Genomic DNA, 26,375 nt, shown 5'->3' with positions numbered 1-26,375 from the left:
TAACCCCGTCGGGAGAGAACATGGCATTTTGATTCTCCCCCTAGTCCCCGCCCTCCTGACGTCACCCGGAAGAGGGGGACGGACGGGGGAACCAAGATGGCGTTTCTACGCTGTAGGCGAGACCCGTGTGGATTTATATGTCTCATACTAACTTATTTCAGCGTCTTTTACGCCGATTATGTGGTCATTCAGTATGTCCTCATCCCTGCCTACTCGGGAAGGTAAGTATTGCGTGTGTTTCTTCCGCTAACTGCTTAAAAACGGCTTAGCGTCTGTATAGCTAACGTTAGCATACCTTCGCTGTTTGTATAGGTATTCTGTATCATTATCCAATGTTGACAACGGCTTCGTTACATTACTTATAGTTAGTTACCTGTAGCGGGGCTGTACATTCACTATGACCAGGTAGTTAACGCGTTTTCCCAAGTCAGTCTTTGAGCACAGTACACAAGAACAAAGTGAAAGGCTAGTTTGATAGCATCAAAACAATGTTGTTGACACTCAGAGCTTCACTACTGAGAGTTCGTTTTAAATGGCCCGCTGCCCCGGGTGGGTAGGGATGTCATTTTAGGAATGGAACTGTATAAAATGCGCAAACCCAGTGCACCGGGCCATGCATAATGAACTCGCCCAATGTGTGGGTTTACTGTGAACTCACAAATTGTAATCTATCCTTGTCGAACCAGTCAAACCGGATAAACGTTTCATCCCTTCTCTACTGCAGTTAGAGAAAAGTGTAAAATACTTTGTTTGGTGCTACAAGCCAGTGTAGTTGGCTAGCTAGTTCACTCATTCATTCATTTGGTGCTGTCAGTCTCCACCCTTGACTCTCACTCTCTCTCCCCCTCCTCACCGCTCCTTCTTTCTCCAACTATCCTCTCTCTCTTCTGTCTCTTCTCTCTCTCTCCTCTCTTCTCTCCCTCTCTTCTCTCTCTTCTGTCTCTTCTCTCTCTCTTCTCTCCCTCTCTCTTTGCTCTCTCTTCTCTCTTCTCTCTCTCTCTCTCTCTCTCTTTTCAGTGTGTGGTGTACACTACATGGGTCAGTGTTTAACTTGATTCTACTACTGCTGCTGGCCTGTCACTCCAAAGCTGTCTTCTCAGACCCAGGTTTGTTCAGCCCGTGTGTGTGAGTGAGAGACGGAAACAATACTACCAACTGACGAGACTAACCCAGAAAGTGTTTTTCTTTTGACAATAGGGGTGTGTTACAGTCTAGCAAGGCTTCTGTCTGTACCTGTGTGTATCTGGTGCAGTGGTGTAACGTACTCAAGTTGTTTTTGGGGGTATCTGTACTTTACCATTCATATTTTTGAATACTTTAATTCACTCCATTCCTTAAGAAAATAATGTATTTTTTACTCCATACATTTTCCCCTGACACCCAAAAGTACTTGTTACATTTGAATGCTTAGCAGGAAAGGAAAATAGTCAGATTCACACACTTATCAAGAGAACATCCTTGGTCATCCCTACTGCCTCTGATCTGGAGGACTCACTAAACAGAGAACAACCCTGGTCATCCCTACTGCCTCTGATCTGGAGGACTCACTAAACAGAGAACATCCCTGGTCATCCCTACTGCCTCTGATCTGGAGGACTCACTAAACAGAGAACATCCCTGGTCATCCCTACTGCCTCTGATCTGGAGAACTCACTAAACAGAGAACATCCCTGGTCATCCCTACTGCCTCTGATCTGGAGGACTCACTAAACAAAGAACGTCCCTGGTCATCCCTACTCCCTCTGATCTGGAGGACTCTCTAAACAGAGAACATCCCTGGTCATCTCTACTGCCTCTGATCTGGAGAACTCACTAAACAGAGAACATCCCTGGTCATCCCTACTGCCTCTGATCTGGTGGACTCACTAAACAGAGAACATCCCTGGTCATCCCTAATGCCTCTGATCTGGTGTACTCACTGAACACACATGCTTCCTTTGTTTATTATGCCTGAGTGTCTCCTCCAGGTATGGTGTGGTGTGGGTTTATAATATGTTGTGACTCAGGTGTACTTGACTACCTGTGTGTCCTCCAGGTATGGTGTGGTGTGGGTTTATAATATGATGTGACTCAGGTGTACTTGACTTCCTGTGTGTCCTCCAGGTATGGTTGGTGTGGGTTTATAATATGTTGTGACTCAGGTGTACTTGACTACCTGTGTCTCCTCCAGGTATGGGTGGTGTGGTGTGGGTTTGAAATATGATGTGACTCAGGTGTACTTGACTACCTGTGTGTCCTCCAGGTATGGTTGGTGTGGGTTTATAATATGTTGTGACTCAGGTGTACTTGACTACCTGTGTGTCCTCCAGGTATGGTTGGTGTGGGTTTATAATATGTTGTGACTCAGGTGTACTTGACTACCTGTGTGTCCTCCAGGTATGGTGTGGTGTGGGTTTATAATATGATGTGACTCAGGTGTACTTGACTACCTGTGTGTCCTCCAGGTATGGTTGGTGTGGGTTTATAATATGTTGTGACTCAGGTGTACTTGACTACCTGTGTGTCCTCCAGGTATGGTTGGTGTGGGTTTATAATATGATGTGACTCAGGTGTACTTGACTACCTGTGTCTCCTCCAGGTATGGTGTGGTGTGGGTTTATAATATGTTGTGACTCAGGTGTACTTGACTACCTGTGTGTCCTCCAGGTATGGTTGGTGTGGTGTGGGTTTATAATATGTTGTGACTCAGGTGTACTTGACTACCTGTGTGTCCTCCAGGTATGGTGTGGTGTGGGTTTATAATATGATGTGACTCAGGTGTACTTGACTACCTGTGTGTCCTCCAGGTATGGTTGGTGTGGGTTTATAATATGTTGTGACTCAGGTGTACTTGACTACCTGTGTGTCCTCCAGGTATGGTTGGTGTGGGTTTATAATATGTTGTGACTCAGGTGTACTTGACTACCTGTGTGTCCTCCAGGTATGGTGTGGTGTGGGTTTATAATATGATGTGACTCAGGTGTACTTGACTACCTGTGTGTCCTCCAGGTATGGTTGGTGTGGGTTTATAATATGTTGTGACTCAGGTGTACTTGACTACCTGTGTGTCCTCCAGGTATGGTTGGTGTGGGTTTATAATATGATGTGACTCAGGTGTACTTGACTACCTGTGTCTCCTCCAGGTATGGTTGGTGTGGGTTTATAATATGTTGTGACTCAGGTGTACTTGACTACCTGTGTGTCCTCCAGGTATGGTTGGTGTGGTGTGGGTTTATAATATGTTGTGACTCAGGTGTACTTGACTACCTGTGTGTCCTCCAGGTATGGTTGGTGTGGGTTTATAATATGATGTGACTCAGGTGTACTTGACTACCTGTGTCTCCTCCAGGTGTGGTTGGTGTGGGTTTATAATATGTTGTGACTCAGGTGTACTTGACTACCTGTGTCTCCTCCAGGTATGGTTGGTGTGGGTTTATAATATGATGTGACTCAGGTGTACTTGACTACCTGTGTGTCCTCCAGGTATGGTTGGTGTGGGTTTATAATATGTTGTGACTAAGGTGTACTTGACTACCTGTGTGTCCTCCAGGTATGGTTGGTGTGGTGTGGGTTTATAATATGTTGTGACTCAGGTGTACTTGACTACCTGTGTGTCCTCCAGGTATGGTTGGTGGGGGTTTATAATATGATGTGACTCAGGTGTACTTGACTGCCTGTGTGTCCTCCAGGTATGGTTTGGTGTGGGTTTATAATATGTTGTGACTCAGGTGTACTTGACTACCTGTGTCTCCTCCAGGTATGGTTGTTGTGGGTTTATAATATGTTGTGACTCAGGTGTACTTGACTACCTGTGTGTCCTCCAGGTATGGTTGGTGTGGGTTTATAATATGTTGTGACTCAGGTGTACTTGACTACCTGTGTCTCCTCCAGGTATGGTTGGTGTGGGTTTATAATATGATGTGACTCAGGTGTACTTGACTACCTGTGTGTCCTCCAGGTATGGTTGGTGTGGGTTTATAATATGATGTGACTCAGGTGTACTTGACTACCTGTGTCTCCTCCAGGTATGGTGTGGTGTGGGTTTATAATATGTTGTGACTCAGGTGTACTTGACTACCTGTGTGTCCTCCAGGTATGGTTGGTGTGGTGTGGGTTTATAATATGTTGTGACTCAGGTGTACTTGACTACCTGTGTGTCCTCCAGGTATGGTTGGTGTGGGTTTATAATATGATGTGACTCAGGTGTACTTGACTACCTGTGTCTCCTCCAGGTGTGGTTGGTGTGGGTTTATAATATGTTGTGACTCAGGTGTACTTGACTACCTGTGTCTCCTCCAGGTATGGTTGGTGTGGGTTTATAATATGATGTGACTCAGGTGTACTTGACTACCTGTGTGTCCTCCAGGTATGGTTGGTGTGGGTTTATAATATGTTGTGACTAAGGTGTACTTGACTACCTGTGTGTCCTCCAGGTATGGTTGGTGTGGTGTGGGTTTATAATATGTTGTGACTCAGGTGTACTTGACTACCTGTGTGTCCTCCAGGTATGGTTGGTGGGGGTTTATAATATGATGTGACTCAGGTGTACTTGACTGCCTGTGTGTCCTCCAGGTATGGTGTGGTGTGGGTTTATAATATGTTGTGACTCAGGTGTACTTGACTACCTGTGTCTCCTCCAGGTATGGTTGTTGTGGGTTTATAATATGTTGTGACTCAGGTGTACTTGACTACCTGTGTGTCCTCCAGGTATGGTTGGTGTGGGTTTATAATATGTTGTGACTCAGGTGTACTTGACTACCTGTGTCTCCTCCAGGTATGGTTGGTGTGGGTTTATAATATGATGTGACTCAGGTGTACTTGACTACCTGTGTCTCCTCCAGGTATGGTTGGTGTGGGTTTATAATATGTTGTGACTCAGGTGTACTTGACTACCTGTGTCTCCTCCAGGTATGGTTGGTGTGGGTTTATAATATGTTGTGACTCAGGTGTACTTGACTACCTGTGTCTTCTCCAGGTATGGTTGGTGTGGTGTGGGTTTATAATATGATGTGACTCAGGTGTACTTGACTACCTGTGTGTCCTCCAGGTATGGTGCGGTGTGGGTTTATAATATGTTGTGACTCAGGTGTACTTGACTACCTGTGTGTCCTCCAGGTATGGTTGGTGTGGTGTGGGTTTATAATATGTTGTGACTCAGGTGTACTTGACTACCTGTGTGTCCTCCAGGTATGGTTGGTGTGGGTTTATAATATGATGTGACTCAGGTGTACTTGACTACCTGTGTCTCCTCCAGGTGTGGTTGGTGTGGGTTTATAATATGTTGTGACTCAGGTGTACTTGACTACCTGTGTCTCCTCCAGGTGTGGTTGGTGTGGGTTTATAATATGTTGTGACTCAGGTGTACTTGACTACCTGTGTGTCCTCCAGGTATGGTTGGTGTGGGTTTATAATATGATGTGACTCAGGTGTACTTGACTACCTGTGTCTCCTCCAGGTGTGGTTGGTGTGGGTTTATAATATGTTGTGACTCAGGTGTACTTGACTACCTGTGTGTCCTCCAGGTATGGTTGGTGTGGGTTTATAATATGTTGTGACTCAGGTGTACTTGACTACCTGTGTGTCCTCCAGGTATGGTTGGTGTGGGTTTATAATATGTTGTGACTCAGGTGTACTTGACTACCTGTGTGTCCTCCAGGTATGGTTGGTGTGGGTTTATAATATGATGTGACTCAGGTGTACTTGACTACCTGTGTCTCCTCCAGGTGTGGTTGGTGTGGGTTTATAATATGTTGTGACTCAGGTGTACTTGACTACCTGTGTCTCCTCCAGGTATGGTTGGTGTGGGTTTATAATATGATGTGACTCAGGTGTACTTGACTACCTGTGTGTCCTCCAGGTATGGTGTGGTGTGGGTTTATAATATGTTGTGACTCAGGTGTACTTGACTACCTGTGTCTCCTCCAGGTATGGTTGGTGTGGGTTTATAATATGATGTGACTCAGGTGTACTTGACTACCTGTGTCTCCTCCAGGTATGGTTGGTGTGGGTTTATAATATGTTGTGACTCAGGTGTACTTGACTACCTGTGTCTCCTCCAGGTATGGTTGGTGTGGGTTTATAATATGTTGTGACTCAGGTGTACTTGACTACCTGTGTCTCCTCCAGGTATGGTTGGTGTGGTGTGGGTTTATAATATGATGTGACTCAGGTGTACTTGACTACCTGTGTGGCCTCCAGGTATGGTTGGTGTGGGTTTATAATATGATGTGACTCAGGTGTACTTGACTACCTGTGTGTCCTCCAGGTATGGTGTGGTGTGGGTTTATAATATGTTGTGACTCAGGTGTACTTGACTACCTGTGTGTCCTCCAAGTATGGTTGGTCTGGGTTTATAATATGTTGTGACTCAGGTGTACTTGACTACCTGTGTCTCCTCCAGGTATGGTTGGTGTGGGTTTATAATATGTTATGACTCAGGTGTACTTGACTACCTGTGTGTCCTCCAGGTATGGTTGGTGTGGGTTTATAATATGTTGTGACTCAGGTGTACTTGACTACCTGTGTGTCCTCCAGGTATGGTTGGTGTGGTGTGGGTTTATAATATGATGTGACTCAGGTGTACTTGACTACCTGTGTGTCCTCCAGGTATGGTTGGTGTGGGTTTATAATATGATGTGACTCAGGTGTACTTGACTACCTGTGTGTCCTCCAGGTATGGTTGGTGTGGTGTGGGTTTATAATATGTTGTGACTCAGGTGTACTTGACTACCTGTGTGTCCTCCAGGTATGGTTGGTGTGGTTGGTGTGGGTTTATAATATGATGTGACTCAGGTGTACTTGACTACCTGTGTGTCCTCCAGGTATGGTTGGTGTGGTGTGGGTTTATAATATGTTGTGACTCAGGTGTACTTGACTACCTGTGTCTCCTCCAGGTATGGTTCCCCTACCAGAGACGGCCATCGACTTCTCTGACCTGAGGTCCCAGAATTCACACATGAATGAGAGGGTGAGTAACACACATACTCACAGCACTAGTGTGATGGATGTCACTGCGCTTAATTAGAAGCTCTGCTTCCTTCTGGGAACACCGTCCTTAGAAAGGCCTGATCTAGAGACCCTCTGCTTCCTTCTGGGAACACCGTCCTTAGAAAGGACTGATCTAGGGACCCTCTGCTTCCTTCTGGGAATACCGTCCTTAGAAAGGCCTGATCTAGAGACCCTCTGCTTCCTTCTGGGAAAACCGTCCTTAGAAAGGACTGATCTAGGGACCCTCTGCTTCCTTCCCTATCTGGGAACACCGTCCTTAGAAAGGCCTGATCTAGGGACCCTCTGCTTCCTTCTGGGAACACCATCCTTAGAAATGCTTGATCTAGGGACCCTCTGCTTCCTTCTGGGAACACCTTCCTTAGAAAGGCCTGATCTAGGGACCCTCTGCTTCCTTCTGGGAACACCGTCCTTAGAAAGGCCTAAACTAGAGACCCTCTGCTTCCTTCTGGGAACACCGTCCTTAGAAAGGCCTGATCTAGGGACCCTCTGCTTCCTTCTGGGAACACCGTCCTTAGAAAGGCCTGATCTAGGGACCCTCTGCTTCCTTCTGGGAACACCGTCCTTAGAAAGGCCTGATCTAGGAACCCTCTGCTTCCTTCTGGGAACACCGTCCTTACAAAGGCCTGATCTAGGGACCCTCTGCTTCCTTCTGGGAACACCGTCCTTAGAAAGGCCTGATCTAGGGACCCTCTGCTTCCTTCTGGGAACACCGTCCTTAGAAAGGCCTGATCTAGGGACCCTCTGCTTCCTTCTGGGAACACCGTCCTTAGAAAGGCCTGATCTAGGGACCCTCTGCTTCCTTCCCTATCTGGGAACACCGTCCTTAGAAAGGCCTGATCTAGGGACCCTCTGCTTCCTTCTGGGAACGCCGTCCTTTCGAAAGGCCTGATCTAGGGACCCTCTGCTTCCTTCCCTATCTGGGAACACCGTCCTTAGAAAGGCCTGATCTAGGGACCCTCTGCTTCCTTCTGGGAACACCGTCCTTTCGAAAGGACTGATCTAGAGACCCTCTGCTTCCTTCCCTATCTGGGAACACCGTCCTTAGAAAGGCCTGATCTAGGGACCCTCTGCTTCCTTCTGGGAACACCGTCCTTTCGAAAGGCCTGATCTAGGGACCCTCTGCTTCCTTCTGGGAACACCGTCCTTAGAAAGGCCTGATCTAGGGACCCTCTGCTTCCTTCTGGGAACACCGTCCTTAGAAAGGCCTGATCTAGGGACCCTCTGCTTCCTTCTGGGAACACCGTCCTTAGAAAGGCCTGATCTAGGGACCCTCTGCTTCCTTCTGGGAACACCGTCCTTAGAAAGGCCTGATCTAGGGACCCTCTGCTTCCTTCTGGGAACACCGTCCTTAGAAAGGCCTGATCTAGGGACCCTCTGCTTCCTTCCCTATCTGGGAACACCGTCCTTAGAAAGGCCTGATCTAGGGACCCTCTGCTTCCTTCTGGGAACACCGTCCTTTCGAAAGGCCTGAAATAGGGACCCTCTGCTTCCTTCCCTATCTGGGAACACCGTCCTTAGAAAGGCCTGATCTAGGGACCCTCTGCTTCCTTCTGGGAACACCGTCCTTAGAAAGGCCTGATCTAGGGACCCTCTGCTTCCTTCTAGGAACACCGTCCTTAGAAAGGCCTGATCTATGGACCCTCTGCTTCCTTCTGGGAACACCGTCCTTAGAAAGGCCTGATCTAGGGACCCTCTGCTTCACAAACACACGTGACAAATGTCTTTTAGCCAGGTGACACGAGGGGAGCGATTTCAAGCTGTGCATTGAGCTTACGGTTTAGTCTATTCCACTATGATGTGTGGGGGTGTATTATGACATTATGTGTTCCCTACAGGGTTGTGGGGGCTGAACTGTGTAGCTTGAAACGTTAAGTTGCCATTTAGTTGCTGTGCAGAGTCTGACACACAGACACACACACACACAGTAGTGTAATATATTGTTGCTGTGATATTGTGTGTTACAGGGTTGTGAGGGCTGGACTGTTTGTAGTCGTTGTGAGACCTACCGCCCCCCCAGAGCTCACCACTGTAGAGTATGTCAACGATGCATACGACGCATGGACCACCACTGTCCCTGGTTAGTCACTCTACAGTTCCTCCTACAACCTCTCTCTGTCCCTGGTTAGTCACTCTACAGCTCCTCAACCTCTCTCTGTCCCTGGTTAGTCACTCTACAGCTCCTCAACCTCTCACTGTCCCTGGTTAGTCACTCTACAGCTCCTCAACCTCTCTCTGTCCCTGGTTAGTCACTCTACAGCTCCTCCTACAACCTCTCTCTGTCCCTGGTTAGTCACTCTACAGCTCCTCCTACAACCTCTCTCTGTCCCTGGTTAGTCACTCTACAGCTCCTCCTACAACCTCTCTGTCCCTGGTTAGTCACTCTACAGCTCCTCCTACAACCTCTCTCTGTCCCTGGTTAGTAACTCTACAGCTCCTCCTACAACCTCTCTCTGTCCCTGGTTAGTCACTCTACAGCTCCTCCTACAACCTCTCTCTGTCCCTGGTTAGTAACTCTACAGCTCCTCCTACAACCTCTCTCTGTCCCTGGTTAGTCACTCTACAGCTCCTCCTACAACCTCTCTCTGTCCCTGGTTAGTAACTCTACAGCTCCTCCTACAACCTCTCTCTGTCCCTGGTTAGTCACTCTACAGCTCCTCAACCTCTCTCTGTCCCTGGTTAGTCACTCTACAGCTCCTCAACCTCTCTCTGTCCCTGGTTAGTAACGCTACAGCTCCTCAACCTCTCTCTGTCCCTGGTTAGTCACTCTACAGCTCCTCAACCTCTCTCTGTCCCTGGTTAGTCACTCTACAGCTCCTCAACCTCTCTCTGTCCCTGGTTAGTAACGCTACAGCTCCTCAACCTCTCTCTGTCCCTGGTTAGTCACTCTACAGCTCCTCAACCTCTCACTGTCCCTGGTTAGTCACTCTACAGCTCCTCAACCTCTCTCTGTCCCTGGTTAGTCACTCTACAGCTCCTCAACCTCTCTCTGTCCCTGGTTAGTAACGCTACAGCTCCTCAACCTCTCTCTGTCCCTGGTTAGTCACTCTACAGCTCCTCAACCTCTCTCTGTCCCTGGTTAGTCACTCTACAGCTCCTCCTACAACCTCTCTCTGTCCCTGGTTAGTCACTCTACAGCTCCTCCTACAACCTCTCTCTGTCCCTGGTTAGTCACTCTACAGCTCCTCAACCTCTCACTGTCCCTGGTTAGTCACTCTACAGCTCCTCAACCTCTCTCTGTCCCTGGTTAGTCACTCTACAGCTCCTCAACCTCTCTCTGTCCCTGGTTAGTCACTCTACAGCTCCTCAACCTCTCTCTGTCCCTGGTTAGTCACTCTACAGCTCCTCAACCTCTCTCTGTCCCTGGTTAGTCACTCTACAGCTCCTCCTACAACCTCTCTCTGTCCCTGGTTAGTCACTCTACAGCTCCTCCTACAACCTCTCTCTGTCCCTGGTTAGTAACGCTACAGCTCCTCAACCTCTCTCTGTCCCTGGTTAGTCACTCTACAGCTCCTCCTACAACCTCTCTCTGTCCCTGGTTAGTCACTCTACAGCTCCTCAACCTCTCTCTGTCCCTGGTTAGTCACTCTACAGCTCCTCAACCTCTCTCTGTCCCTGGTTAGTCACTCTACAGCTCCTCAACCTCTCACTGTCCCTGGTTAGTCACTCTACAGCTCCTCAACCTCTCTCTGTCCCTGGTTAGTAACTCTACAGCTCCTCCTACAACCTCTCTCTGTCCCTGGTTAGTCACTCTACAGCTCCTCCTACAACCTCTCTCTGTCCCTGGTTAGTCACTCTACAGCTCCTCCTACAACCTCTCTCTGTCCCTGGTTAGTCACTCTACAGCTCCTCCTACAACCTCTCTCTGTCCCTGGTTAGTCACTCTACAGCTCCTCAACCTCTCTCTGTCCCTGGTTAGTCACTCTACAGCTCCTCAACCTCTCTCTGTCCCTGGTTAGTCACTCTACAGCTCCTCAACCTCTCTCTGTCCCTGGTTAGTCACTCTACAGCTCCTCCTACAACCTCTCTCTGTCCCTGGTTAGTAACGCTACAGCTCCTCAACCTCTCTCTGTCCCTGGTTAGTCACTCTACAGCTCCTCAACCTCTCTCTGTCCCTGGTTAGTCACTCTACAGCTCCTCAACCTCACACTGTCCCTGGTTAGTCACTCTACAGCTCCTCAACCTCTCTCTGTCCCTGGTTAGTCACTCTACAGCTCCTCAACCTCTCACTGTCCCTGGTTAGTCACTCTACAGCTCCTCAACCTCTCTCTGTCCCTGGTTAGTCACTCTACAGCTCCTCCTACAACCTCTCTCTGTCCCTGGTTAGTCACTCTACAGCTCCTCAACCTCTCTCTGTCCCTGGTTAGTCACTCTACAGCTCCTCAACCTCTCTCTGTCCCTGGTTAGTAACGCTACAGCTCCTCCTACAACCTCTCTCTGTCCCTGGTTAGTCACTCTACAGCTCCTCAACCTCTCTCTGTCCCTGGTTAGTCACTCTACAGCTCCTCAACCTCTCTCTGTCCCTGGTTAGTAACGCTACAGCTCCTCAACCTCTCTCTGTCCCTGGTTAGTCACTCTACAGCTCCTCAACCTCTCACTGTCCCTGGTTAGTCACTCTACAGCTCCTCAACCTCTCTCTGTCCCTGGTTAGTCACTCTACAGCTCCTCCTACAACCTCTCTCTGTCCCTGGTTAGTCACTCTACAGCTCCTCAACCTCTCTCTGTCCCTGGTTAGTCACTCTACAGCTCCTCAACCTCTCTCTGTCCCTGGTTAGTAACGCTACAGCTCCTCCTACAACCTCTCTCTGTCCCTGGTTAGTCACTCTACAGCTCCTCCTACAACCTCTCTCTGTCCCTGGTTAGTCACTCTACAGCTCCTCCTACAACCTCTCTCTGTCCCTGGTTAGTCACTCTACAGCTCCTCCTACAACCTCTCTCTGTCCCTGGTTAGTCACTCTACAGCTCCTCCTACAACCTCTCTCTGTCCCTGGTTAGTAACTCTACAGCTCCTCAACCTCTCTCTGTCCCTGGTTAGTCACTCTACAGCTCCTCAACCTCTCTCTGTCCCTGGTTAGTAACGCTACAGCTCCTCAACCTCTCTCTGTCCCTGGTTAGTAACTCTACAGCTCCTCAACCTCTCACTGTCCCTGGTTAGTCACTCTACAGCTCCTCAACCTCTCTCTGTCCCTGGTTAGTCACTCTACAGCTCCTCAACCTCTCTCTGTCCCTGGTTAGTCACTCTACAGCTCCTCAACCTCTCTCTGTCCCTGGTTAGTCACTCTACAGCTCCTCCTACAACCTCTCTCTGTCCCTGGTTAGTCACTCTACAGCTCCTCCTACAACCTCTCTCTGTCCCTGGTTAGTAACGCTACAGCTCCTCAACCTCTCTCTGTCCCTGGTTAGTCACTCTACAGCTCCTCCTACAACCTCTCTCTGTCCCTGGTTAGTCACTCTACAGCTCCTCAACCTCTCTCTGTCCCTGGTTAGTCACTCTACAGCTCCTCAACCTCTCTCTGTCCCTGGTTAGTCACTCTACAGCTCCTCAACCTCTCACTGTCCCTGGTTAGTCACTCTACAGCTCCTCAACCTCTCTCTGTCCCTGGTTAGTAACTCTACAGCTCCTCCTACAACCTCTCTCTGTCCCTGGTTAGTCACTCTACAGCTCCTCCTACAACCTCTCTCTGTCCCTGGTTAGTCACTCTACAGCTCCTCCTACAACCTCTCTCTGTCCCTGGTTAGTCACTCTACAGCTCCTCCTACAACCTCTCTCTGTCCCTGGTTAGTCACTCTACAGCTCCTCAACCTCTCTCTGTCCCTGGTTAGTCACTCTACAGCTCCTCAACCTCTCTCTGTCCCTGGTTAGTCACTCTACAGCTCCTCAACCTCTCTCTGTCCCTGGTTAGTCACTCTACAGCTCCTCCTACAACCTCTCTCTGTCCCTGGTTAGTAACGCTACAGCTCCTCAACCTCTCTCTGTCCCTGGTTAGTCACTCTACAGCTCCTCAACCTCTCTCTGTCCCTGGTTAGTCACTCTACAGCTCCTCAACCTCACACTGTCCCTGGTTAGTCACTCTACAGCTCCTCAACCTCTCTCTGTCCCTGGTTAGTCACTCTACAGCTCCTCCTACAACCTCTCTCTGTCCCTGGTTAGTCACTCTACAGCTCCTCAACCTCTCTCTGTCCCTGGTTAGTCACTCTACAGCTCCTCAACCTCTCTCTGTCCCTGGTTAGTCACTCTACAGCTCCTCAACCTCTCACTGTCCCTGGTTAGTCACTCTACAGCTCCTCAACCTCTCTCTGTCCCTGGTTAGTCACTCTACAGCTCCTCCTACAACCTCTCTCTGTCCCTGGTTAGTCACTCTACAGCTCCTCAACCTCTCTCTGTCCCTGGTTAGTCACTCTACAGCTCCTCAACCTCTCTCTGTCCCTGGTTAGTAACGCTACAGCTCCTCCTACAACCTCTCTCTGTCCCTGGTTAGTCACTCTACAGCTCCTCAACCTCTCTCTGTCCCTGGTTAGTCACTCTACAGCTCCTCAACCTCTCTCTGTCCCTGGTTAGTAACGCTACAGCTCCTCAACCTCTCTCTGTCCCTGGTTAGTCACTCTACAGCTCCTCAACCTCTCACTGTCCCTGGTTAGTCACTCTACAGCTCCTCAACCTCTCTCTGTCCCTGGTTAGTCACTCTACAGCTCCTCCTACAACCTCTCTCTGTCCCTGGTTAGTCACTCTACAGCTCCTCAACCTCTCTCTGTCCCTGGTTAGTCACTCTACAGCTCCTCAACCTCTCTCTGTCCCTGGTTAGTAACGCTACAGCTCCTCCTACAACCTCTCTCTGTCCCTGGTTAGTCACTCTACAGCTCCTCCTACAACCTCTCTCTGTCCCTGGTTAGTCACTCTACAGCTCCTCCTACAACCTCTCTCTGTCCCTGGTTAGTCACTCTACAGCTCCTCCTACAACCTCTCTCTGTCCCTGGTTAGTCACTCTACAGCTCCTCCTACAACCTCTCTCTGTCCCTGGTTAGTAACTCTACAGCTCCTCAACCTCTCTCTGTCCCTGGTTAGTCACTCTACAGCTCCTCAACCTCTCTCTGTCCCTGGTTAGTAACGCTACAGCTCCTCAACCTCTCTCTGTCCCTGGTTAGTAACTCTACAGCTCCTCAACCTCTCACTGTCCCTGGTTAGTCACTCTACAGCTCCTCCTACAACCTCTCTCTGTCCCTGGTTAGTCACTCTACAGCTCCTCCTACAACCTCTCTCTGTCCCTGGTTAGTCACTCTACAGCTCCTCAACCTCTCTCTGTCCCTGGTTAGTCACTCTACAGCTCCTCCTACAACCTCTCTCTGTCCCTGGTTAGTCACTCTACAGCTCCTCCTACAACCTCTCTCTGTCCCTGGTTAGTCACTCTACAGCTCCTCCTACAACCTCTCTCTGTCCCTGGTTAGTCACTCTACAGCTCCTCCTACAACCTCTCTCTGTCCCTGGTTAGTCACTCTACAGCTCCTCCTACAACCTCTCTCTGTCCCTGGTTAGTCACTCTACAGCTCCTCCTACAACCTCTCTCTGTCCCTGGTTAGTCACTCTACAGCTCCTCCTACAACCTCTCTCTGTCCCTGGTTAGTAACTCTACAGCTCCTCCTACAACCTCTCTCTGTCCCTGGTTAGTCACTCTACAGCTCCTCCTACAACCTCTCTCTGTCCCTGGTTAGTCACTCTACAGCTCCTCAACCTCTCTCTGTCCCTGGTTAGTCACTCTACAGCTCCTCCTACAACCTCTCTCTGTCCCTGGTTAGTCACTCTACAGCTCCTCAACCTCTCTCTGTCCCTGGTTAGTCACTCTACAGCTCCTCCTACAACCTCTCTCTGTCCCTGGTTAGTCACTCTACAGCTCCTCCTACAACCTCTCTCTGTCCCTGGTTAGTCACTCTACAGCTCCTCCTACAACCTCTCTCTGTCCCTGGTTAGTCACTCTACAGCTACTCAACCTCTCTCTGTCCCTGGTTAGTCACTCTACAGCTCCTCCTACAACCTCTCCCTGTCCCTGGTTAGTCACTCTACAGCTCCTCCTACAACCTCTCTCTGTCCCTGGTTAGTCACTCTACAGCCCCTCCTACAACCTCTCTCTGTCCCTGGTTAGTAACTCTACAGCTCCTCCTACAACCTCTCTCTGTCCCTGGTTAGTCACTCTACAGCTCCTCCTACAACCTCTCTCTGTCCCTGGTTAGTCACTCTACAGCTCCTCCTACAACCTCTCTCTGTCCCTGGTTAGTCACTCTACAGCTCCTCCTACAACCTCTCTCTGTCCCTGGTTAGTCACTCTACAGCTCCTCCTACAACCTCTCTCTGTCCCTGGTTAGTCACTCTACAGCTCCTCCTACAACCTCTCTCTGTCCCTGGTTAGTCACTCTACAGCTCCTCCTACAACCTCTCTCTGTCCCTGGTTAGTCACTCTACAGCTCCTCCTACAACCTCTCTCTGTCCCTGGTTAGTCACTCTACAGCTCCTCCTACAACCTCTCTCTGTCCCTGGTTAGTCACTCTACAGCTCCTCCTACAACCTCTCTCTGTCCCTGGTTAGTCACTCTACAGCTACTCAACCTCTCTCTGTCCCTGGTTAGTCACTCTACAGCTCCTCCTACAACCTCTCTCTGTCCCTGGTTAGTCACTCTACAGCTCCTCCTACAACCTCTCTCTGTCCCTGGTTAGTCACTCTACAGCCCCTCCTACAACCTCTCTCTGTCCCTGGTTAGTAACTCTACAGCTCCTCCTACAACCTCTCTCTGTCCCTGGTTAGTCACTCTACAGCTCCTCCTACAACCTCTCTCTGTCCCTGGTTAGTCACTCTACAGCTCCTCCTACAACCTCTCTGTCCCTGGTTAGTCACTCTACAGCTCCTCCTACAACCTCTCTCTGTCCCTGGTTAGTCACTCTACAGCTCCTCCTACAACCTCTCTCTGTCCCTGGTTAGTCACTCTACAGCTCCTCCTACAACCTCTCTCTGTCCCTGGTTAGTCACTCTACAGCTCCTCCTACAACCTCTCTCTGTCCCTGGTTAGTCACTCTACAGCTCCTCCTACAACCTCTCTCTGTCCCTGGTTAGTCACTCTACAGCTGCTCCTACAACCTCTCTCTGTCCCTGGTTAGTCACTCTACAGCTCCTCCTACAACCTCTCTCTGTCCCTGGTTAGTCACTCTACAGCTCCTCCTACAACCTCTCTCTGTCCCTGGTTAGTCACTCTACAGCTCCTCCTACAACCTCTCTCTGTCCCTGGTTAGTCACTCTACAGCTCCTCCTACAACCTCTCTCTGTCCCTGGTTAGTCACTCTACAGCTCCTCCTACAACCTCTCTCTGTCCCTGGTTAGTCACTCTACAGCTCCTCCTACAACCTCTCTCTGTCCCTGGTTAGTCACTCTACAGCTCCTCCTACAACCTCTCTCTGTCCCTGGTTAGTAACTCTACAGCTCCTCCTACAACCTCTCTCTGTCCCTGGTTAGTCACTCTACAGCTCCTCCTACAACCTCTCTCTGTCCCTGGTTAGTCACTCTACAGCTCCTCCTACAACCTCTCTCTGTCCCTGGTTAGTAACGCTACAGCTCCTCCTACAACCTCTCTCTGTCCCTGGTTAGTAACGCTACAGCTCCTCCTACAACCTCTCTCTGTCCCTGGTTAGTCACTCTACAGCTCCTCCTACAACCTCTCTCTGTCCCTGGTTAGTCATTCTACAGCTCCTCCTACAACCTCTCTCTGTCCCTGGTTAGTAACGCTACAGCTCCTCCTACAACCTCTCTCTGTCCCTGGTTAGTCACTCTACAGCTCCTCCTACAACCTCTCTCTGTCCCTGGTTAGTCACTCTACAGCTCCTCCTACAACCTCTCTCTGTCCCTGGTTAGTCACTCTACAGCTCCTCCTACAACCTCTCTCTGTCCCTGGTTAGTCACTCTACAGCTCCTCCTACAACCTCTCTCTGTCCCTGGTTAGTCACTCTACAGCTCCTCCTACAACCTCTCTCTGTCCCTGGTTAGTAACGCTACAGCTCCTCCTACAACCTCTCTCTGTCCCTGGTTAGTAACTCTACAGCTCCTCAACCTCTCTCTGTCCCTGGTTAGTCACTCTACAGCTCCTCCTACAACCTCTCACTGTCCCTGGTTAGTCACTCTACAGCTCCTCAACCTCTCTCTGTCCCTGGTTAGTCACTCTACAGCTCCTCAACCTCTCTCTGTCCCTGGTTAGTAACTCTACAGCTCCTCCTAAAACCTCTCTCTGTCCCTGGTTAGTCACTCTACAGCTCCTCCTACAACCTCTCTCTGTCCCTGGTTAGTCACTCTACAGCTCCTCCTACAACCTCTCTCTGTCCCTGGTTAGTCACTCTACAGCTCCTCCTACAACCTCTCTCTGTCCCTGGTTAGTAACTCTACAGCTCCTCAACCTCTCTCTGTCCCTGGTTAGTCACTCTACAGCTCCTCCTACAACCTCTCACTGTCCCTGGTTAGTCACTCTACAGCTCCTCAACCTCTCCCTGTCCCTGGTTAGTAACTCTACAGCTCCTCCTACAACCTCTCTCTGTCCCTGGTTAGTAACTCTACAGCTCCTCCTACAACCTCTCTCTGTCCCTGGTTAGTCACTCTACAGCTCCTCCTACAACCTCTCTCTGTCCCTGGTTAGTAACTCTACAGCTCCTCCTACAACCTCTCTCTGTCCCTGGTTAGTCACTCTACAGCTCCTCCTACAACCTCTCTCTGTCCCTGGTTAGTCACTCTACAGCTCCTCCTACAACCTCTCTCTGTCCCTGGTTAGTAACTCTACAGCTCCTCCTACAACCTCTCTCTGTCCCTGGTCAGTCACTCTACAGCTCCTCAACCTCTCTCTGTCCCTGGTTAGTCACTCTACAGCTCCTCCTACAACCTCTCTGTCCCTGGTTAGTCACTCTACAGCTCCTCCTACAACCTCTCTCTGTCCCTGGTTAGTCACTCTACAGCTCCTCCTACAACCTCTCTCTGTCCCTGGTTAGTCACTCTACAGCTCCTCCTACAACCTCTCTCTGTCCCTGGTTAGTCACTCTACAGCTCCTCCTACAACCTCTCTCTGTCCCTGGTTAGTCACTCTACAGCTCCTCCTACAACCTCTCTCTGTCCCTGGTTAGTCACTCTACAGCTCCTCCTACAACCTCTCTCTGTCCCTGGTTAGTCACTCTACAGCTCCTCCTACAACCTCTCTCTGTCCCTGGTTAGTCACTCTACAGCTCCTCCTACAACCTCTCTCTGTCCCTGGTTAGTCACTCTACAGCTCCTCCTACAACCTCTCTCTGTCCCTGGTTAGTCACTCTACAGCTCCTCCTACAACCTCTCTCTGTCCCTGGTTAGTCACTCTACAGCTCCTCCTACAACCTCTCTCTGTCCCTGGTTAGTCACTCTACAGCTCCTCCTACAACCTCTCTCTGTCCCTGGTTAGTCACTCTACAGCTCCTCCTACAACCTCTCTCTGTCCCTGGTTAGTCACTCTACAGCTCCTCCTACAACCTCTCTCTGTCCCTGGTTAGTCACTCTACAGCTCCTCCTACAACCTCTCTCTGTCCCTGGTTAGTCACTCTACAGCTCCTCCTACAACCTCTCTCTGTCCCTGGTTAGTCACTCTACAGCTCCTCCTACAACCTCTCTCTGTCCCTGGTTAGTCACTCTACAGCTCCTCCTACAACCTCTCTCTGTCCCTGGTTAGTCACTCTACAGCTCCTCCTACAACCTCTCTCTGTCCCTGGTTAGTCACTCTACAGCTACTCAACCTCTCTCTGTCCCTGGTTAGTCACTCTACAGCTCCTCCTACAACCTCTCTCTGTCCCTGGTTAGTCACTCTACAGCTCCTCCTACAACCTCTCTCTGTCCCTGGTTAGTCACTCTACAGCTCCTCCTACAACCTCTCTCTGTCCCTGGTTAGTCACTCTACAGCTCCTCCTACAACCTCTCTCTGTCCCTGGTTAGTCACTCTACAGCTCCTCCTACAACCTCTCTCTGTCCCTGGTTAGTCACTCTACAGCTCCTCCTACAACCTCTCTCTGTCCCTGGTTAGTCACTCTACAGCTCCTCCTACAACCTCTCTCTGTCCCTGGTTAGTCACTCTACAGCTCCTCCTACAACCTCTCTCTGTCCCTGGTTAGTCACTCTACAGCTCCTCCTACAACCTCTCTCTGTCCCTGGTTAGTCACTCTACAGCTCCTCCTACAACCTCTCTCTGTCCCTGGTTAGTCACTCTACAGCTCCTCCTACAACCTCTCTCTGTCCCTGGTTAGTCACTCTACAGCTCCTCCTACAACCTCTCTCTGTCCCTGGTTAGTCACTCTACAGCTCCTCCTACAACCTCTCTCTGTCCCTGGTTAGTCACTCTACAGCTCCTCCTACAACCTCTCTCTGTCCCTGGTTAGTCACTCTACAGCTCCTCCTACAACCTCTCTCTGTCCCTGGTTAGTCACTCTACAGCTCCTCCTACAACCTCTCTCTGTCCCTGGTTAGTCACTCTACAGCTCCTCCTACAACCTCTCTCTGTCCCTGGTTAGTCACTCTACAGCTCCTCCTACAACCTCTCTCTGTCCCTGGTTAGTCACTCTACAGCCCCTCCTACAACCTCTCTCTGTCCCTGGTTAGTCACTCTACAGCTCCTCCTACAACCTCTCTCTGTCCCTGGTTAGTCACTCTACAGCTCCTCCTACAACCTCTCTCTGTCCCTGGTTAGTCACTCTACAGCTCCTCCTACAACCTCTCTGTCCCTGGTTAGTCACTCTACAGCTCCTCCTACAACCTCTCTCTGTCCCTGGTTAGTCACTCTACAGCTCCTCCTACAACCTCTCTCTGTCCCTGGTTAGTCACTCTACAGCTCCTCCTACAACCTCTCTCTGTCCCTGGTTAGTCACTCTACAGCTCCTCCTACAACCTCTCTCTGTCCCTGGTTAGTCACTCTACAGCTCCTCCTACAACCTCTCTCTGTCCCTGGTTAGTCACTCTACAGCTCCTCCTACAACCTCTCTCTGTCCCTGGTTAGTCACTCTATAGCTCCTCCTACAACCTCTCTGTCCCTGGTTAGTCACTCTACAGCTCCTCCTACAACCTCTCTCTGTCCCTGGTTAGTCACTCTACAGCTCCTCCTACAACCTCTCTCTGTCCCTGGTTAGTCACTCTACAGCTCCTCCTACAACCTCTCTCTGTCCCTGGTTAGTCACTCTACAGCTCCTCCTACAACCTCTCTCTGTCCCTGGTTAGTCACTCTACAGCTCCTCCTACAACCTCTCTCTGTCCCTGGTTAGTCACTCTACAGCTCCTCCTACAACCTCTCTCTGTCCCTGGTTAGTCACTCTACAGCTCCTCCTACAACCTCTCTCTGTCCCTGGTAAACTTCCTCCTCCTCATCCAGCCCTCCTATCTTTCTATCTCTGTCATTCTCCTCTGTCTCTCTCTCTGTCTCTCCTCTGTCTCTCCTCTGTCTCTCCTCTGTCTCTCCTCAGTCTCTCCTCTCTCTCTGTCTCTCCTCTCTCTGTCTCTCCTCAGTCTCTCCTCTGTCTCTCTCTCTGTCTCTCCTCAGTCTCTCCTCTCTCTCTGTCTCTCCTCTCTCTGGCTCCCCTCTCTCTGTCTCTCCTCTGTCTCTCCTCTATCGTTATAATATAGTGTGTGGTTGTGTTGTAGGATCAATAACTGTGTTGGAGAGTTGAACCAGAAGTACTTCATCCAGTTTCTCTTCTATACAGGTGAGTCCTCTACTCTCCTCTGCTCTGCTCTACTCTACTCTACTCTACTCTACTCTACTCTACTCTACTCTACTCTACTCTACTCTACTCTACTCTACTCTACTCTCCTCTGCTCTGCTCTGCTCTACTCTACTCTACTCTGCTCTGCTCTGCTCTGCTCTGCTCTGCTCTACTCTACTCTACTCTACTCTGCTCTGCTCTGCTCTGCTCTACTCTACTCTACTCTACTCTACTCTACTCTACTCTACTCTACTCTACTCTACTCTACTCTACTCTACTCTACTCTACTCTGCTCTGCTCTGCTCTGCTCTGCTCTGCTCTGCTCTGCTCTGCTCTGCTCTGCTCTACTCTACTCTACTCTACTCTACTCTGCTCTGCTCTGCTCTGCTCTGCTCTGCTCTGCTCTGCTCTGCTCTGCTCTGCTCTGCTCTGCTCTGCTCTGCTCTGCTCTGCTCTGCTCTGCTCTGCTCTGCTCTGCTCTGCTCTGCTCTGCTCTGCTCTGCTCTGCTCTACTCTCTACTCTCTACTCTCTACTCTCTATACTACTCTCTACTCTCTATACTCTCTATACTACTCTACTCTACTCTGCTCTACTCTGCTCTACTCTGCTCTGCTCTCTACTCTCTACTCTCTACTCTCTACTCTACTCTATTGCTTACACAGGAGGTTGGTGGCACCTACATTTGGGAGGACGGGCTTGTGGTAATGGCTGGAGTGGAATCGTATCTAATACATCTAAGACACGATGCCATTCCGTTCGCTCCGTTCCAGCCATTACCACAAACCCGTCCTCCCAAATGAAGGTGGATCAGCCTTGATACTGCAGATAGATTGTAGCTTCCATCAATGTAATTGTATCATTTCCAATCCCCCATATATATTTTTTTTGGGGGGGGATATATATATTTATATATGTACACTACCGTTTAAAAGTTTGGGGTCACTTAGAAATGTCCTTGTTTTTGAAAGAAAAACACTTTTTGTCCATTTTAAAATAACATCAAATTGATCAGAAATACAGTGTAGACATTGTTAATGTTGAAAATGACTATTATATTATATTTTTTGGGGCACATATATATATACAGAACCAGTCAAAAGACACAACGACTCATTCAAGGGTTTTTCTTATATTTTTTTTACAATTTTCTACATTGTAAAGAAATCAAAACTATGAAATGGCACATATGGAATCACGTAGTAACCAAAAAAAGTTTAAAGCAAATGAAAATATATTTATTATTTTGTATAATAATTTAAATGGAAAGATTCTAAGTTTTGAATCCGGCTTCATTTTTGCGTATCAGTTCGTGAACCACCTTGGATCTCTTCCCAACTAGTTTAAAATCTATATGGCACCTCTGTCAATTTTGTCTTGTCCTTTTAAATTAAACAGGCATACTTTTATTTATCTTCTATTCTATCTATTTATTTATCTTTTATCTAAGTTTTCTTTAACCAATTATGGTCTTTAATGCTGACAGACACGTTCCCTACTTCCTCCCCCTTCCACTTGCCTCTTAGTTGGTTGTAATTTTGGGATTTTTCCATATATTGTTGTTAGCTGCTTGTATGACATAATTCCACACAACAACAGTTTTCAGCTGTGCTAACATAATGATGATAAACATAAACATGATTATTGCGTATAACCAGGATTGTGTTACGTTTTTTTGTCAAGCAATTATTATTTTAGCAAACAATTACAATGACAATTACAATTACTATTATTATTATTGTTCATCCAATATTGTCCCTAACATCTTTACCCCCAACAGTTGTGGGACACACATACACACACACACACACACACACACACACACACACACACACACACACTCTTACACACACTCTTACACACACTCTTACACACACACACACACACTCTTACACGCACACACACTCTTACACACACACACACACTCTTACACACACACACACACACACACACACTCTTACACACACACACACACACACACTCTTACACACACACACACTCTTACACACACTCTTACACACACACACACACACACACACTCTTACACACACACACACACTCTTACACACACACACACACACTCTTACACACACACACACACACACTCTTACACACACACACACACACACACACTCTTACACACACACACACACACACTCTTACACACACACACACACACACACACTCTTACACACACACACACACACACTCTTACACACACACACACACACTCTTACACACACACACACACACACACTCTTTTCCTCCACAATCTCAACAGTTGTTACGTCCCAGAGCCAAACTCAAGAAAGGACTTGTATCTAAATCATGTACAGTTACATAACAAATGGGGAGATTTGATAAAGTAATGTCCTGTGATCAGGTACAACCCCGTTCTCCTGAAACACACACTGGTCACCCATTTTCCCAAAGCATCTCTGAGCAGTCAGACCTTTCCATCCATTATTATGAGCCGTCCTCCCTTCAACAGCCTCCACTGATTGATTTATTATTTCATATCTCTCTCTCATCTATCTCTTCCCTCTCTCATCCCTCCCTCTCTCATTTCTCTCTCATCCTTCGCTTTCTCTTCCCTCTCTCATCCCTCTCTCATCCCTCTCTCATCTCTCCCTCATCCCTCCCTCTCTCATCCCTCTCTCTCATCTCTCCGTCTCTCATCCCTCTCTCATATCTCTCCCATCCCTCTCTCTCCCATCCCTCTCTCATCTATCTCTCTTCCCTCTCTCTCTCCCATCCCTCTCTGTCCCATCCCTCTCTCTCCCATCTCTCTCATCTCTCTCTCATCCCTCCCTCTCTCATCCCTCCCTCTCATCCCTCCCTCTCTCATCCCTCCCTCTCATCTCTCCGTCTCATATCCCTCTCTCTCTCTCTCATATCCCTCTCTCTCTCTCTCTCATCCCTTTCTTTCTCATCCATCTCTCTCTCTCATCCCTCTCTCTCTCTCATCTCTCCGTCTCATATCCCTCTCTCTCTCTCATATCTCTCTCTCATCCCCCTCTCTCTCTCATCCGTCTCTCTCCAGGTATGGCCAGTCTCTACTCCATGGCTCTGGTGGTGTCAGCCTGGGTGTGGAGAATACGGAGCGAGAGAGACGGTGAAGGAGAGAAGGAAGGAGAGGAGTCTCCCAGCAAACACCTGATTGTGTGAGTGAAGGACGAGAGAGAGATGATAGAGAGGATAGAGAGGATAGAGAGGATAGAGATGTACAAGTATAATTTTTGTGATGTATATTCTGTCTTTTCATTGTTGCCCCTTCTCAGAGCTCACTACATCATTCTCCTGGTTGAGTCAGTGTTGTTTGGAGTGTTCGTCATGGTCATCTTCTACGACCAGGTATGGTCAAGTCTCGGTTAAATGTGTTGTTTGGAGTGTTCGTCATGGTCATCTTCTACGACCAGGTATGGTCAAGTCTCGGTTAAATGTGTTGTTTGCATTCAGAAAAGACCTCAGAAGACCTCTTATAACGAGGCAGACCTGAAACTGTTCTCTCTTAACGAGGCAGACCTGAAACTGTTCTCTCTTAACGAGGCAGACCTGAAACTGTTCTCTTTTAACGAGACCTCAGAAGACCAATTTTAACGAGGCAGACCTGAAACTTTGGGGACATGTTTATGTTTTAACCTGATCACTTAATTCTCTCTCCATCCTCCTCTCTCTCCATCCTCCTCTCTCCATCCTCCTCTCTCTCTCCATCCTCCTCTCTCTCTCTCCATCCTCTCTCTCTCTCCATCCTCTCTCTCTCTCCATCCTCCTCTCTCTCTCTCCATCCTCCTCTCTCTCCATCCTCTCTCTCTCTCTCTCTCTCCATCCTCTCTCTCTCTCTCTCCATCCTCTCTCTCTCTCTCCATCCTCTCTCTCTCTCTCCATCCTCCTCTCTCTCTCTCTCCATCCTCCTCTCTCTCTCCATCCTCCTCTCTCTCTCCATCCTCTCTCTCTCTCCATCCTCCTCTCTCTCTCTCCATCCTCTCTCTCTCTCTCTCCATCCTCCTCTCTCTCTCTCCATCCTCCTCTCTCTCTCTCTCCATCCTCCTCTCTCTCTCTCTCCATCCTCCTCTCTCTCTCTCTCCATCCTCCTCTCTCTCTCTCTCCATCCTCCTCTCTCTCTCTCTCCATCCTCCTCTCTCCCTCTCCATCCTCCTCTCTCTCTCTCATCTCCATCTCTCCATCCTCCCTCTCCATCCTCCTCTCTCTCTCATCGCCATCTCTCCATCCTCCTCTCTCTCATCTCCATCTCTCCATCCTCCTCTCTCTCTCCATACTCCTATCTCCATCCTCTCTATACTCCTCTCTCCATCTCTCTCTCTCCATCCTCCTCTCTCCCTCTCCATCCTCCTCTCTCTCTCATCTCCATCTCTCCATCCTCCCTCTCCATCCTCCTCTCTCTCTCATCGCCATCTCTCCATCCTCCTCTCTCTCATCTCCATCTCTCCATCCTCCTCTCTCTCTCCATACTCCTCTCTCCATCCTCTCTATACTCCTCTCTCCATCTCTCTCTCTCCATCCTCCTCTCTCTCCATCCTCCTCTCTCTCAGTTGGTGTCCATTATAACAGATGAAACTCCTATAGAACATTTGAGGAACAGACTGATGAAAGACAGAACATCGATCACCAGCAGCACCTCTGAGCCACCGACACACATCCCACACACACGCAAGCCCAAACTAGCCCTGCTCAGAGAGGTCTTCGGGAGAGGTGTGTTGTTCAACCGTCTGTTCATGGTTTTTTTCTCACAGTCTTAAAGAATATTTAACATATAGTAGCATATTTCTAACAGTAGCGCTGTCTCTCCTCCCCCCCCCCCCCCCCCCCGTCTCTCAGGGTCGGTGTTCTGTTGGCTGTTCCCTCTACATTCCAGTCCCCCCACCGTCGGTGGAATCAGCTACTCGGCTGTTCCGGATTATGATGTGTAACGTTCCCACAACCTTCAAACAACATTCTGTGACGACAGCGTTTTAACATTCCTTCAACGTTGTGGTTACGTTACGGCCATCATATAATTAGGGCTGTCAAATGATTCATTTAATTCGTGGCGTTTAGTTAATCGCAATTCGTTACAATGTTGAGGGAAGGTTAGTTTTAGATGTTGAGGGAAGGTTAGTTTTAGATGTTGAGGGAAGGTTAGGGTTGAGGGAAGGTTAGTTTTAGATGTTGAGGGAAGGTTAGTTTTAGATGTTGAGGGAAGGTTAGTTTTAGATGTTGAGGGAAGGTTAGTTTTAGATGTTGAGGGAAGGTTAGTTTTAGATGTTGAGGGAAGGTTAGGGTTGAGGGAAGGTTAGTTTTAGATGTTGAGGGAAGGTTAGGGTTGAGGGAAGGTTAGTTTTAGATGTTGAGGGAAGGTTAGGGTTGAGGGAAGGTTAGTTTTAGATGTTGAGGGAAGGTTAGTTTTAGATGTTGAGGGAAGGTTAGTTTTAGATGTTGAGGGAAGGTTAGGGTTGAGGGAAGGTTAGGGTTGAGGGAAGGTTAGGGTTACAGTATTTGATACGATATTACTGATTATACTACTGATGTATTCTGACTTGTTACACACACTACCGCACACACTACCACTACCACACCCACTACCACACTACCACACACACTACCACACACACTACCACTACCACACCCACTACCACACTACCACACACACTCCCACTACCACACCCAC

At 48.9% G+C, this 26,375-nt stretch overlaps 1 protein-coding gene and 2 long non-coding RNA genes across 12 annotated transcripts; 2 read left to right on the top strand and 1 right to left on the bottom strand.

Moving 5' to 3' along the window:
* zgc:77880 (zf-DHHC domain-containing protein) lies at positions 1–26,375 on the top strand. 10 transcript variants are annotated; one of them, XR_005038678.1, is made up of 11 exons: positions 1–221; positions 1,018–1,106; positions 6,873–6,946; positions 8,952–9,064; positions 20,648–20,709; positions 23,751–23,871; positions 23,989–24,061; positions 25,261–25,420; positions 25,547–25,797; positions 25,846–25,982; positions 26,041–26,375. XR_005038678.1 is itself a non-coding variant. In XM_036958351.1 (9 exons), exons 1-9 carry the CDS (start codon positions 97–99, stop codon positions 25,636–25,638), a joined length of 909 nt encoding a protein of 302 aa, XP_036814246.1. In that variant the 5' UTR covers positions 1–96; the 3' UTR covers positions 25,639–26,034. The 10 variants fall into 10 exon arrangements, 1 of the variants encoding a protein (XP_036814246.1); XR_005038685.1 differs by having other exon boundaries at positions 25,547–25,821; positions 25,863–25,958; positions 26,024–26,375; XR_005038683.1 differs by having other exon boundaries at positions 25,547–25,821; positions 25,863–25,982.
* On the top strand, positions 2,986–4,969 carry LOC118942969. Its single transcript, XR_005038686.1, has 3 exons — positions 2,986–3,198; positions 3,329–4,887; positions 4,955–4,969. It is a non-coding gene; the product is annotated as an uncharacterized LOC118942969 (long non-coding RNA).
* LOC118942970 lies at positions 5,895–6,490 on the bottom strand. The gene is made up of 2 exons (XR_005038687.1): positions 6,432–6,490; positions 5,895–6,090 (listed from the first exon to the last, which is right to left on the bottom strand). It is a non-coding gene; the product is annotated as an uncharacterized LOC118942970 (long non-coding RNA).

This window comes from Oncorhynchus mykiss, chromosome 21, assembly GCF_013265735.2.
Source record: "Oncorhynchus mykiss isolate Arlee chromosome 21, USDA_OmykA_1.1, whole genome shotgun sequence".
Classification (NCBI taxonomy): domain Eukaryota; kingdom Metazoa; phylum Chordata; class Actinopteri; order Salmoniformes; family Salmonidae; genus Oncorhynchus; species Oncorhynchus mykiss.
Note: the sequence above shows the minus strand (reverse complement) of the source record. Positions and strands in the feature narration are given on the sequence as shown.

Coding starts and splice junctions, on each gene's coding strand:
- zgc:77880 (XM_036958351.1), top strand. CDS start 97: ATGGCGTTTCTACGCTGTAGGCGAGACCCGTGTGGATTTATATGTCTC. Junction 23,872..23,988: donor CCCAGCAAACACCTGATTGT/GTGAGTGAAGGA, acceptor GCCCCTTCTCAG/AGCTCACTACATCATTCTCC. Junction 24,062..25,260: donor TGGTCATCTTCTACGACCAG/GTATGGTCAAGT, acceptor CCTCTCTCTCAG/TTGGTGTCCATTATAACAGA.